The sequence below is a fragment of the Epinephelus fuscoguttatus genome, linkage group LG19 (genome assembly GCF_011397635.1).
Source record: "Epinephelus fuscoguttatus linkage group LG19, E.fuscoguttatus.final_Chr_v1".
NCBI classification, from domain to species: Eukaryota; Metazoa; Chordata; class Actinopteri; order Perciformes; family Serranidae; genus Epinephelus; species Epinephelus fuscoguttatus.
The window spans coordinates 23,366,334-23,380,535 of NC_064770.1; the positions used below are offsets into that span (position 1 = coordinate 23,366,334).

A 14,202-nucleotide genomic window follows, 5' to 3' on the forward strand; every position below is an offset into this window, starting at 1 on the left:
AACCCAAAAATTACTGCAACAACTTATGAGACATAATTGAGCCGTCATATACTTCCTCCATAATGCTCTAAGCCCCTACACACTCTAAACTTACAAAGTTTGAATAGACGCCTATGATCTTTGGGTTCACAGCTTGCAGATGAGGTATACTCATTACCCATACCACACACACACACACGCACACGAATTATAGGTTTTCACTCAGGGTTCAGTGATTTCTGAGGTTGTACGCATTAAGGTCAATTTGGTGGAGACAATGTGGGCAAAGAAGTGGCACACAAAATAAGTGCATAAAATAAAATATACAAGGCACAACAGCTTACATACATTAATATTTGGCTGCGTTATGCATACCATTATTTAGCCTATATTTATTCTATGAAATATATATTCTACCATGGCTTTAGGGTGTCTTTTTAACATCTGGGCAGCGACAACAGATGGAAATGAGTGTTCAGGCTACCTCTTGATTATTTATAGTTTTCCTGTTGATCACTAATCAGTAAACACAATTAAAGAAACAGGGAAGAAAGAGGTACGGGTGCAGGATAAGCTTACCTTGGGTGCCAAATATGCGAGGTCCAGTACTGTTGTGGAAATACAGATATTTACTGTAGGAAGCCTATTCCAGCAATCACAACATTATTTATTGCAGAATAGCTGCCCTCATATATATTGGTCATCCATCTATCTTTAAATGCAATAAATTTGTTATTTTCTTCTCGTCTTGGTGACAGTTTTCAACATTTTAGTAGCAATATATTTAGAAAAAGCCGCTGCAGTTTGACCTCCCCACCACTAGGTGTCAGTATCAATACTGTCGCTGTCTACCTGGTTTGTCTTGTATTCTGTGACGTCGCCGCTTCCTTGAACTTTGACCCTAAAATAACCTTCATTAGTGTACATGGTGTACATGTGTGACAACAGAAGTCGCACACTGTCCAGAGGACCCGTATAATATTATAAAATGGTAAGAATACATTTTATAGTGTTGACATCCCCTTAGCTAACGATAGCGAGTCAGCTAATGCTAGGTAGCATGCTAGGTAGCGTTAGCATGAGACGTTGTGTAGCTGCAGCTGTGTGTGTTTGTCGCAGTTTGGTTTTCCGAGACAGTTACATAAGGTAGCTGCCTCCTCTTCACTGGGACATTATTAATTTGATTAAGGGAGGAACTTAATGTGTCAAAATGTAGGTTAAGTCGTGTCCAAGCAGGACGGAGGCACATATAAAGACACTGTCAGAGCTCACAGCTGTGATGATTGTCTCCTACATCCGCACCTGCAGACACCTCATCATGACATCAGCTTAACTGTTTCTGAACTGACTCTTTAATGTCACTTGCAAATATGAGAACTACTGACTGACCCTCGCTCTCTTATGGTTCCCATGATTGTCAATGTGAAAGCACACCTCTGCTAACTGCTTTGTGTTATTAATGTTTGCACACGTGTTCATTTCCTCTGCAGGCTAGATATCTTGCACAGATCATTGTGATGGGAGCACAGGTGGTGGGACGTGCGTTTGCGCGTGCTTTACAGCAAGAATTTGCAGGTATGATCCATATAGTGTACACTTAATATTACTGTACTTAATAATTGATAAAGTAAAAATGTAAAATTAATGCTGAGACTATATGATTGTTCGTCATTCAGCTACTGACAGACACTAGTTGTGTTAATTGTTGTTTTTATTTGTAGACAAACCCAGATTCAGTTCAACTGTGATGGACATTTTTCAGTATTTCTAATATTTTATCCGCTAAATAAGTTAATCAAAATAAGTAATTGTTTGTTGCAGCAAAGGCTGGGTGATATGGCTTAAGTCATGATCATGTTATTGATATAGTTATTGTCAGATTTAGATTCAGACAACATTATTAATCCTACCGGGGGCAATTTGAACATCTTGCCTTGCACACATACCAAAACATAACACACAGTAACATGAAGACACATACCGGTAAAAAGAATAGTAAATAAAAAACATAAATAAGCAATATGCCAAGGAGTTCAGTGGAATAAAGGAATAAATAAATAATAAATGTTACTAGACTAATAGCTAATCTGTCAGAATCAGAAAAAGATTCATTACCAAGTATTTTTTTCCCCTAAAAGGAATATGCTTTGGTCTTTGGGGCATATGTATAACATATAAATAGGCAATAAAATAAAGGCAAAGTACTGCAACAGTCAAAAACATCAATATGAATCGAGACCGTACAATAAAAATGTGGAAAAGGTATTCAATAAATGAATACTAATATAACAAAACATAACCATTATGTACAATATAGCTGTTTAAGAATGAGAAAGCTTCACAGTTTTGTGCACGATGTGCAAAAATATCTGTCAGTGCACATTATGAAATGGTAAGGGTATTTAAAATCAATCTCTTGTTACATAATCAAACTGATGTTCAGAGTAATTAACTGGGGTTCATTTTAATGTATGACATCAGACAAAATCCTTACTATGCTCGTCATAATACAACGTCCTGCTCAGAACTCTAAGATCACATCATCCATTAAATGAACCCTAGTTGCAGCTTTATGTAAAACATATTTGCTTTTACATTCTTTTAGCTTGTCAAATGAGATGAACAGAAGTTGTGAGTATTTCTGTCGTGTTTTCTCTCACAGCCAGTCAAGCAGCAGCGAAGGCCAGGGGCCGCACAGGTCAGCAGTCTGCTGCAGCCTCTAGCATCACTGGGATGAGCCTGCAAGAGGCGCAGCAAATCCTCAATATCAGCACACTCACTCCTGAAGAGATTCAGAAGGTACAGACACATGCTTCGTCTCTTAGAGATTTCTGACTATCAAAGTGTTGCTATTGAGCTGCAGAGCCTGTAAGCCTTTTAATTATATAGTGTTTGTTAGTTCATCACAGATTTTCTAGCCATGACAAAATCTGTTTCTTAATAATGTCTTAAAAATGATTTTCCCAACTCTACTATTTGAGATGAAATACTCGCTCCCTTTAGACTTAAAAGGTGGCATGGTCATAAAGTATAGTTACAATTAGTCATATCTTTAAAAAAAAAAAAATGCTGGAAAACCAACTGCTTCTGTGTAACACCTGCAAAATTCAAATCCAAGAATTTACAGCTAAGAGTTAATATCATGAACACAGAGTTTAACTTTCATGTGAAATGATTGGCTAAGGTTGTCACAATTGGTCAGAAAATGTCAATGTGTGTTTTAAAGGAGCTGTGAGTGACATTCAGAGCATTAATATATCAGCAAACCACTATTTGCTATGTAAAGATATAGTGAAGTAATGGCGTCCTGAGCAGAAAATGAAGTCACGCACCCTCTGTGTGAGTTGTCATCCGAACTTTGCGTGTATGTTAGTGCATGCGAGACCCTGTGTATGGTTAACTAATTGCTACCGCTCTGCACTGGGGAGGAGGATATCGCTCATAACACCTTCCCGACCCTTGGTGGCAGGATGTGTCGTTACAGAAGAGTAACGCCCACCCTACAGTCCCCCTCCTCCTGGTTAACACCCTTAGCTCTGTCAGCACTGTTGGTGTTGTTAATGCCAGTAGCTGCCAGCCACTGGCTGAGCAACCTCCATGTTGAGAGCTGTGCGCAGGCAATCCTATCCCAGACTCTGAATGTCACACAGCCCCTGTAAATGAAGATCAAATGCTGTTACTTGAACACTAACTGTCTTCATCTCTTTCAGAACTACGAGCACCTTTTTAAAGTCAATGACAAGTCAGTGGGCGGGTCGTTTTACATACAGTCAAAAGTAAGTACTCTGTATCTTAGGATGGTAGATGGTTCCCTTTGTTGTTGATGAAGCAGTGTTCAGTTACACTGTGGACAGTCAGAGCAACATGTCACGTATCATTTAAATGTGTTTTAGCTCACCAAAACATAAAAACAGAATAAAAATATAGAAAATAAATATAATGCCATGAACAGGGTGTCCACAGGTCCCATAGGTCCCATAGTTCTGAGTCTCATACTGAGGACAGTGAAGGAGGAGAGCTGTCAGTCAGGATCAGTGTGGCCTGCTCGTGTCCCCACAGGAAACATGTCATTCAGCTTTGTCAGCTGTTACCATGCCATTTTGCAGCCTCTGCCAGCTATTCTGACAAGTTAACTTGTGAGCCCGTAGTCCAGGTGACCAAACCATGATTTGAAGTTGAATGTTGGCATGTGGTCAGTGACTGACTCACACTGATGCTGCCTCGTGAATTTCCAAATAAGTTAAAGCCACTGTGTGCATTTCTTGAATATTATAAGTGTCATTGTAGAGCTGTAACAAGATAAATAAAGCCACTGGAAACTTACAAAATTCACAATATCCTTAAATCTGTGTAATTTAGGGTCTTGTGTACATAACAGTGAACATCTATTTGTTTGAAACAAAATTTGAAATATTGTCATTTAAGATTTTGTAAACTTCACTGACATTGGGTTGAGTCAGTTGTCCTGCTCAAACCGGTGCAGCCATGCTTGTTGTGCCGTCCCTGCATGCACATCCACTGGTGAGATTTCTATAGGTCGTTCTTTAATTTTGAACTGCGGTGGACTTGAAGCATGCCGCATTTTTGGTGAGCTGTGGTGGAGTCGTCCACAAAAACTCACGCATAAGCAGCACTTATTTACCCCAAGACTGGTTCAGTAATTTTGGGTTTTGCAAAACTGCTACTTCAGCTGGAGCCGTCCCCTCTCTATTTCTCCAGACATACCATGTCCCTGATGTCCAGAATATGGACATTAATAATGTAAGTTGCCCACTTTAGATAAAGTTAAGCCATATATGTAACTGACTCATGTGTTCTGCCCCGCCTAAACAGTCTGGAGAAGTGGTCCAAACAGCAAAACGATATTTTTTTAACTAGGTTTTCTAATAGTTACATTTATTTTCACTCAGATTTTGGTGGATGTCAAATAAAACACTCAGCTTTTATATTCTGTTTTTAATATTTCAAGGTAAAGTCGGCAGTCATGATTATTAAATTCCAAGAGCGCTTTTTTTTTTTAAATACAGTGATCAGTTCTCTTTTTGTATTTGTGTCTGTATTGAATTTTAAATGATTACACATGTGAGTCTGTGTGTTTGTGTGTGAGGAATCCACCCTTTTAAATATGTCATGTTTGAAATGATGTCACTGATTTTTATCCCTCACCCATTCCTCTCTGCTCTGAGTAAATTGTAATTTGCTTATTTTAAGCGTCTCCCTTTTTTCTCAGTCGTCATTATTGTTTTTGTGTGTGTGTGTGTGTCCAGGTGGTGCGGGCTAAAGAGCGTCTAGACGAGGAACTAAGTATTCAGACACAACAACAAAAGCCGCAGTCACAGCAGAACATGGAAACATGAAGTATGAACGGATGCTCGTCCTGTCTTTCCTCTCCCCATCCTCTGTAAATTATAACCCAATAAAAGCCTTCTCCTTTTCTCTAGTCTCGACTCTATGGCATTTTGTGGGCAGTGGGTGTGATTTTAAGACATGGGAGCAGAAATAATAGTCCAAAATATGGGTGTCTTGTTATTTTTTTCCCCCCAGATTAGCCATATGTTATGAGTTATGGTTTGCAGTGATGTAAATGCACACAGAGATGCCTTTTATGTAGCCACTGTGTATTTGAATAACACAAATGCTGAATACAGTGAGTTAAACTGCTGTTCGTCAGGATAATGGGAGTGTTATTTATGTGAAGTGTGATGAAACATAAATGAACACACAAGTCGTATCAAATACAACTTTATTAAACATTTTTCTTTTCATTGACATTATTATCAATATCGTAATAAAATTCCTCTAAAACAGGAGAACACCGCTATGTTGTACCAATTGGAGACTTTTACAACTCTAAAATTCTGCATGTTCAACCACAGAACATGATGCCAGGAAAAAATATATTTTCATATAATCATTTTTTTTTCATATAGTGTATAACTTCTATATTTTACCTATAATAAAAAGGCACTTGGAAAAATTAAAATACTGACATAATCTCACAAATGTGCAAAAAACATAACTTGGAACAGGCCTTGCTTGGCCTTAGTCTTATCATTAACCCTTTGTGCAACACTGTGGCACTTCAGTCAATGGCACCCCTTTACAATGACACTGACCGAGTTAGCTAACACAAATTTTCGTGCCCTGGATTTCAGTTCCACTTTTCATAGCAGTAAGTGAAGGTTACTTTTAAAATCTCCAGGAGCAAGTACCGCTTTTATACTGTCAAAAAAATAACATTTTAGCGACTGATAATGATTTTTACAATTATTCTCGGTTCCCAAAACAACTGATGAATAACGCTGTACACTGAGAACGGATGTGGCAGCATCCCCGTATCTACACACACTATGAGGGGAACAAAAGTGCAGTTTATTACAGACTGAGCTCAAAGGGTTAATGGATCATACAGCTTATTTGATATTGGAAAGATGTGGACCCTTGCGAGGATCCGTGTCATATTATTCAGCTTTCTGCCGCCGCGCTGAGTCTCTGTCCCTGGCTTCGACCTGCAGAGGAGAGACAGACAGACAGGGAGGAGGAGAGCCGCCGCATCTGTGGGTTTCACTGTTGCCACGGAAACCGTGTCTAGCCTACTTAACACCTGTTTCTGATGACATCACATGCCAGGATTGTCCACTCACAACGAGAGATTCACTTCAATGCCCAGCCTGAACCCAGAGACAGGCCACTGGTGAGTGTGTGTGAGAGTGTGTGTGGTTGGGGGGGAGGGGGTGTCTGTGATAACGATGACTAAGAATTATTGAGGCAGAAACACAGGTATGCAGTTCATCTCTGCTGTGAATCCTCGCAGGTCTGTGGGAGGCCCGCCACAGAGCTCGTCCTCAGACAGGGAGGGTTATATTTGTTTTTGTTTACTGTGTATGTGGCTCGTTAGTTTGCCTGTTTTTCCCATTTCTGCTAAAATGCTTTGTGGCCGGGAGGTGGGGGAGTTGAGCCTTTTGGGTTTAATCTATTAAAAAAAAAAAAAGGAAAGAAAAAACCCAGAGGGCAGACAGAGTTCAGTGGCCTAGTTTTCTGCAGGCTGGTATGCCTGTGAGTGGCTGCCACATTGGGCACAGCACAGCCAGTGACTTCAGAGCTGAGAGGGCCGCTTGCTTGGGTAGGTGGCCAGATGGAGGGCGGCTGCACAGCACAGCTATCCTCTGCCTCTTTTCCTCTGCTGGCGCACAGCCTCGCTCCTCATCTCTCCCTTTCCCTTGTCCATTCATTCAGCCAATCCTGTCTCTCTTTGCTCTCACGCTTTCCCAGCGATGCCCGCCATTTCACAGTCGGACGTTATTTCTCTACGGTTTTCCCTTTATTTGATGGTGGGAATTAAAAGTTAGAACAGAGGAAGATGAGTTTGCAAATCTAATTTAGCCCCAAAGAGGCTCTTAATATAGACATTATTTTATGCCCACATCCTCTCTAATTGATCCCCAGTGGATCAGTGTGATTGTCATGGAGGAAATTGATGTCATTTGGTCTATTAGATAAATAGTTTTACATATTTCCCCCTTAAAGCAGTGGATTCCAACCTTTTTGGCCTGTGACCCCTTAAAGTAAAGCAACATCATATGAACTTAGGACCCCGATCACAGTTTATAGCCTCAGTTCGTTGTGAGCACTTTCTCCTTCTGTCATCGTTTCATTAGTCTCGCTCACCAGACCTTTCTCAAGAAAAGAAAGGTCTGGCTGGGCCGACTCTCACTTTGAGATTGGAGGAAAAAACACCCTGGCTGCTTGTACTTCTTTCAACCAATCACAATCGTTCTGGGCGGTGCCACAGCAACAGTGCACTTGCAAAAATATTGCCCGGGGGAAACAGGTTTTGGTGTCACACGCCCACAAAAATATCACCTACAGGACGCGACCGTGCAGAAAAATGGCTACATCCCCGCAAGATCAAACACCGGAAAAGTTAGTAAAGGACGTGTTGAAAACGGTTGAAAACTGCAACACAACCAGAGGTGGTAGGGTGGGACTTAAGCGGGTGGCTCGTTCCGCCCAATGAGAGGCTGATCTCTGCAGCGAACTTCCGCCCACTCAGACTATCGTTTCCCTGACCCCGAACAAGCGCCCATATTCAGTATTTTAGTTACTAAGAATCGACAGGTGTAGGCTGTCCTTGGTCATAGCTGTATATTGAGATAAACGCATGTTAGCATGCTAACATTTGCTAATGAGCACTAAGCACAAAGTACAGCTGAGGTTGATGGGAATGTTGTTCATACTGCAGGTATCTGCTCATACACCAAAGTGTTGGACAAACTGAATTTTTGACCTGATAATGGCACTAGATGGAGAGTTAAGGTATCATCCAGAGGGGAACATGAAGGTTAACATCATGGTGGCACTATGAAAAGTCAGGGGATCCCCAAAGTCATTAGGACTCGTCCTCTGGGAGACGTGTTTTTACAAAATATCACAGCAATCCACCCAATAGGAATTTCAATCTGGACCACCGGGACGGACCCATGATCCATTTAGCCACATTTTCTCAAAAGCAAAAATTGCTCGAGAACAGTCAACAAAATGTAACATAATTTTGCGTAAATGAACCATTTTCTTCTTATATCAATGAGGTCATCATTTGACCTTTCAGATTTAGGGCATGGTCACACAGGAGCAAAATTAACATTGGTGAATTTTTGCCTCCTGATCACATCATTCAGTGTAAGTGAAGGGGCGTATGAAACATTAGCTTCCAGTAGCAAAGCAAATTCGCGTACTCAGATTGTCTGGAGTTCAATTTTGGTTAACGCTGACTGGCAAAGTTGCAGCCTCAACCCATAGCAAAGAAGAATGTGTGACGACATGCGTGTTGCTGTGTCTAAGCAGCCAATATTGTGTGATATTGGCCATGAAAAATACAAACAGCCCCACAAGAGAGAGAAGAGAAAATTTACCAGTTAGATCAAAGCAAGCTAGCTTTCCGTGAGTCATACCCACCCACACTGAGTACAAGTATCGCCTCGGCAGGCAATGGTCACTCATGTGTGACCATACCCTAATCCCAGTCCACTGCCCTAAAGCAATGGTTCTCAGCCAAGGGTCCAGGAACCCCCAGGGGTCCTTGAGGGGGTTCCCAGAAAAATGGGGAAGTTTGTTTTCACTATTTAATTCATAAGAGTTGTAAGGGTGACCTTTGTGATCAGAGGTTTCACTTTCTCCACAGTTATCTGCTGAAATGTAGTTGAAATCGTAGCATTATGGTCTTACCGAACAACAAAAATCTTTTAAGATGGTCCCTAAAAAGCCCCCTGATATATTTATTTATGGATACATATTGATTTTGAATACTGAAACGGTTTTACTACTTGTTTTCCACAGCACTGATCCACTAGGACCAGCTGTTCTTTTGCTTTTTAAGATTTAAACTGTGTGCCTTCGATGTCAAATTTCTCAGTGGTATCGAAAATGCTGTTGAGCATTCATATTTTTTAGGGTACTGTGTCGAAGTATTGTGACAACTCTAGTCCCTGAAGTAAAGTCTTATCAAACTGGGGTCCGTGACATGACCCCAAAAAGGCTGGGAACCACTGCTCCAAGAGAACCCCTCAAACCTCCTCCTCTTGACCTCTCCTCAACCCCTCAAATGACTCATCCTTGACAGCAGAAAGCTGAGCGCAGAGCAGCCGTCACAGAACACAAGAAGCAACTTCAACATCAGAAAAAAATGTCTCGTCTGAACAACAGCAAAAGAAAAAAATAATAACAATTAAAAAAAAAAAAAACAGCAATAACTGATTATTTCTAAGACTGGGCGATGGAAAAGTAAGACCACCAATATAAGCAGAGATGGAGGAGTGAGAAGAGAGAGAAGGTAGTGTGTGACAGTCTCTTGAGGGAATGTTCTTCGTGTTGTGATGATCCTCTCCTGCTCCTCTGCCTCTCTCTCGCTGTGGAGACGGCAGTCAAACATCATACATGCATTAGCACTGAGCAACACAAGCCTGGGAAGACCCCACAGCAAAATCAACCCTTGCAGAAAAAAACAGAATAAGATCAAACTAGTTTTTAAAGAACCATCACTTGGCAGTAACATTTCATAAAACATGTAAGGAATATAGTGTGTGGTAAGTGCGTGTTGACTGCTTAATAGAACCATGAGAAAAGATTTCCCATATGTCAAATGAGTCTTTTTTTTTCTTTGCCCCTTTGGACAGAGTAAAATGAGGCAGTTTGCAATAGTGTGGCTTCCTAGTCAGTCCAGCTGTATGTGGCAGTGAGTGCATCACACCCCCCTCTGTGGCACAATACGTACATCCCTCTTTCCCCTCTCCAGGTATTTTTGGCACGGCATGGGACTTGTTGAACTTGGGACAAAACTTCAACCGACAAGGCTAAGTTCGGCTTCGACTGGACGACCACCTGTTTTTCACAGCTGGTTTTGGGTCGGGTGACTTTTCTAAAAAACAAGACACTAGTGTTTATCACCACAGTGGCCCTTTCATATACAAACTGGCCGTGTTGATTCAATTACGGGAAAGCAGCTGGACAATCCAGAAGTTAAAACAGTGCGAGTTCTGTACATGGAAAGCGGGATGTTGTGTATGGTGTCCTGCCAGAGGGGGGAGCCAGACACACCGCCTGCCTTCAATTTGTAAAAGAGGAAGTGATGATTGGTCATTGTCAGGTGATGCAACACCATTTGTCTGTGTTAAGTCCTCAGCTCGCTCTGTGCCCTAAAAGCCCCTAGTCTGCACGCCTGGCACACATTCTGGTGGACTAGGCTGGTCCATGTTGGTCACCCTCCCCAAACTGGGGACAGATTGTCAAAAGTGCTCGCTCCCAGTTTATGTTACACTGGGGGGAGCTGAGAGGTTAGCAGCAGTTTTGAGGTTTTCAATACTATAACCAGTTGACACTATTAAGTGCTGTGTTTAATTGAACTGTCTCAGAGCTGAAACTGCAAATCCAAGACAGTTTGAGTTCACTTGCTTTGGTTTGGCAAGCCTGTCTGAGTCATATTAATCACAGCAGCCTGTGAAAAATAGGTCATAACTTTAAAATCAACTGTGGAGAATCGTCCTATTACGTGCATGTTTGCCTAACTGTGAGTGCGTCATTCAGGTTCATGGTGTGTCTATCTCACCGCTAAGCTGGAGGCACACTGTCGATGAAGTATAGTCATATAAATACTTATCAATGAATCAGGACTTTTGTAAGAACACAGAGCACTAAGACTGTCACGTTCAGGAAACAGGAATGAATAAAGTATAAAATACAAAATAAGAGAGCAGAGAGGAGCCCATTGTCAGGCGTTGTGATAGAAATACAGAGCCATACATGTTCCTGAACAGAGTTCTTGGGCCCCGAGTTTAGTTTCCCATCAATACAAGAGGCTTGCGTTGTTTACTTATTTCTTGTGAGGTGCAGTGTTATCTGTTGTTTTGCTGATTGAGGGTTTGATTAAGTTTCTCTATAGTTTTCTTCTCTCAACCTCTCTTTGAAATGCATTACCTAAATTTGATTGTGCGAGCCAATCCCTATCACCTTTGACAGCCCGTACCCTCACTATGGCGTTCACCCTCCCATCCCGACCCCCTGAGCTCTTCTGGAATGTGTGTGTATGTGTGTGTGTATCAGTTGACCACAGCTGGCTTGAGCACCACGGTGCCTGGGGGGATGACCACCCAGGACAGGGGATCATGGGATCCCGTGGAGAGGTTCAGGACCCCCCCAGTCACCTCGTTTTCGGCCTCCTCCCCCCGGCCCTTCTTGGCCCGTTGGCTCTGGGCCCTGTGCTCAGACGAGGCCCCCAGCACGGGCATCATCGGCAGGCCCAAGGCCGGGGAGGGGAACGCCGGGGAGAGCATAGAGGACTTGGCCAGGCCTAGCGGAGAGCCGTTGAAGGACAGGATGCTTGTGCCTCCCAGGCTGCCTGGAGGTGAGCTGGGGCAACCGAATGTGCTGAGGTCCAGGGGCCGAGGACTGAGGGGGGACAGGGGTAGGGCACCACCCAGACCCTGCAGAGCATGGCCTCCCAGGAGAGCAGCCGCTGCCCCTGGGATGATAATATGGGCTGCACTCACATAGGACAGCTCTGAATCCTTACCCCCTTCGCCAGCAAGCACTCCACTTTGACTCCCCCTCAGCAGGGAGCCCACCCCACCTGGGGAGCCCTGCTCCTGAGCCACAAAGTGGCCATGGGCCTTAATGTGCTTGCGGAGAGAGCTGGGGTCTGTGTAGCGCTTCAGGCAGCCCACCATCTTGCAGTAGTAGGGCTTGTCCACATAGTGTGTGCGCGTATGCTTGAAGCGGTCGCTGGAGTTGGAGTAGCGCTTGTTGCAACCCTCGTAAGGACATATGTAGGGCTTTTCACCTGTCGTGAGACAAAATGATCCAGATGTTACAATTTTACTTCACAAAAATGAAGAAAAAACATTTATTTTAGTTTTGACATTCTGTGTGCGGCTCTACAACCGACCTGTGTGTGACCGGTTGTGAATCTTGAGGTTCTCCAGGCGTGAGAAGCTCTTGTTACAGGTGGGACAGCGATGCGGCTTCTCATTAGTGTGAGTGCGGATGTGGATGAGCATCTTGTACCTGCAGCCAAACAAAAATATGTTCCTCTTGAATCCTTCCCTGATACGTACACTTAAAGGTCTAGTGTGTAGGATTTAGTGACATCTTGTGGTGAAGGTGCATAACTGAGACTTCTCCCATGTGCTGAGCGTGTAGAAAAACTACAGTGGACTATGTGAAAACGGGAATGGCCCTCTCAGTGTTTGGTTTGTCCATTCTGGGCTGTTGTAGAGAAACATGCTGGACTCATTGTTAGAACATCATTATGAATATTATATGCAATTTGAATAGATGCCCCAAAATCCTACACACTGGACCTTTAATAAATTACCCGGGTGTATGAGTCTCACCGAGCATTGAAACCCCTCCCTTTGCGAGCACAGCCCTCCCAGTGGCAGCAGTACCCAGAATCCTTCTCAGGCTTGACATGGAAGTCGTTGACATGGTCCACCAGGTCTTGCAGGGAGTCAAAGAGCAGATGGCACTGAAGAGAGAAAGACCGTTCAGCATTTTTAATGGACAGTGATTATAAAGCTATTTTGAGTTGATCCTAGTTTGGCTACAACAGAATCTTTCTGGCTCTTACCTTCTTCCAGCGACAGGCCAGTTGTTCATCCGCTGAGAGGTCCGGAGAGGCTCTTTTGTCGCTTGTCTGGCCAATGAACATGGAGGATGGCAGGTGAAGTCCCGCCCCAGCTCCGATTGGCACGAAAAACTGAAAGGCCTGTGAAATGTGAGAATTCTGGTAAACAAACAGGAAAAGAGACAAAAAAGAGCAAAAGTGTTATCAATCAATTATGGCACACATTTAGGTTAAGTTACTGTTTAAAGGAGCAGTGTGTAGGATTTAGTGGCATCTAGCGGTGAGAATTGCAGATTGCAACCAGCTGAAACTTCTCCCATGTGCCAAGCGTGAACATCCAGTTAGGATTACCCTAGTGTTCATTGTTTGTGAGATTTTACTGGGAGCCGAATTATCCGCAAAGGTCTCTTCTTCTCCAAAACAAAGAGACCAGGTAATTAAAACCAGAAAAAAACACTAAATGAAGCAGTTTCATGTTACAAATCAGTGTTTTTTCCAATGCTGTTTGGCTTGTTGCAGATCGGCAGTTAGCCCAGTTGACAGCTGTTAATGTGTGCCCACCTTGTGTCACTGATAACTTAAGATTCAGACATTTAAAAGGTTTTCACCTGGAGCTGAATTATCAAAAGAGGTCCCTTTCTCTCCAGAACTAACGGCCCTAGTGATTTAAACTGGTAAAATACTGAACAAAGTAGTATCGAGATAAAAATCACTGTTTTTTAAAGGCTGTTCAGCTCGTTGCGGAGGGGCTGCTAACTACGGTGGCCAACGCATAAGCGCAAATGGCCATATGTAGAGCCAGTGTTGTTTGTTTTGTCCATTCTGGGCTGCTGTAGAAACATGGTGGACGAGCGCTCGCTCCCTGTGTAGATATAAACAGCTCATTCTAGGGTAACGAAAACACAAAAATTCTTGTTTTCAGGTGATTATACACTAAAGAAGACATACTTATATTAAATTCCATTTCTGCAACATGTATCCCCCTAAATACTACACACTGGACCTTTAATGTGATGTGTTCAATAAAACTGGCCCTAGAAAAACAGTATGACAACACATGAAAAAAAAAAAATAGTGGTTCCTTTTCAAGGCCTCAAAAGTACAAT

At 42.7% G+C, this 14,202-nt stretch overlaps 2 protein-coding genes across 3 annotated transcripts in view; one reads left to right on the plus strand and one right to left on the minus strand.

Moving 5' to 3' along the window:
• The first annotated feature begins 824 nt into the window (after positions 1-824).
• On the plus strand, positions 825-5,419 carry pam16 (presequence translocase associated motor 16). The gene is made up of 5 exons (XM_049560600.1): positions 825-970; positions 1,470-1,554; positions 2,642-2,778; positions 3,690-3,755; positions 5,247-5,419. Exons 1-5 carry the CDS (start codon positions 968-970, stop codon positions 5,334-5,336), a joined length of 381 nt encoding a protein of 126 aa, XP_049416557.1. The 5' UTR covers positions 825-967; the 3' UTR covers positions 5,337-5,419.
• A 3,420-nt stretch (positions 5,420-8,839) lies between these two features.
• The window catches only part of glis2b (GLIS family zinc finger 2b), a 34,979-nt gene continuing 29,616 nt past the window's right edge, over positions 8,840-14,202 (minus strand). Inside the window, exons 4-7 of one of the 2 annotated variants that reach the window (XM_049560590.1) lie at positions 13,100-13,237; positions 12,864-12,997; positions 12,416-12,534; positions 8,840-12,310 (exon numbers count right to left, since the gene is read on the minus strand). In XM_049560590.1, the coding sequence (XP_049416547.1) occupies positions 11,571-12,310; positions 12,416-12,534; positions 12,864-12,997; positions 13,100-13,237 (1,131 nt within the window). In that variant the 3' untranslated portion in view covers positions 8,840-11,570. Of the gene's footprint in view, positions 12,311-12,415; positions 12,535-12,863; positions 12,998-13,099; positions 13,256-14,202 lie in introns of both variants that reach the window. The other variant, XM_049560589.1, reaches the window with a different exon arrangement.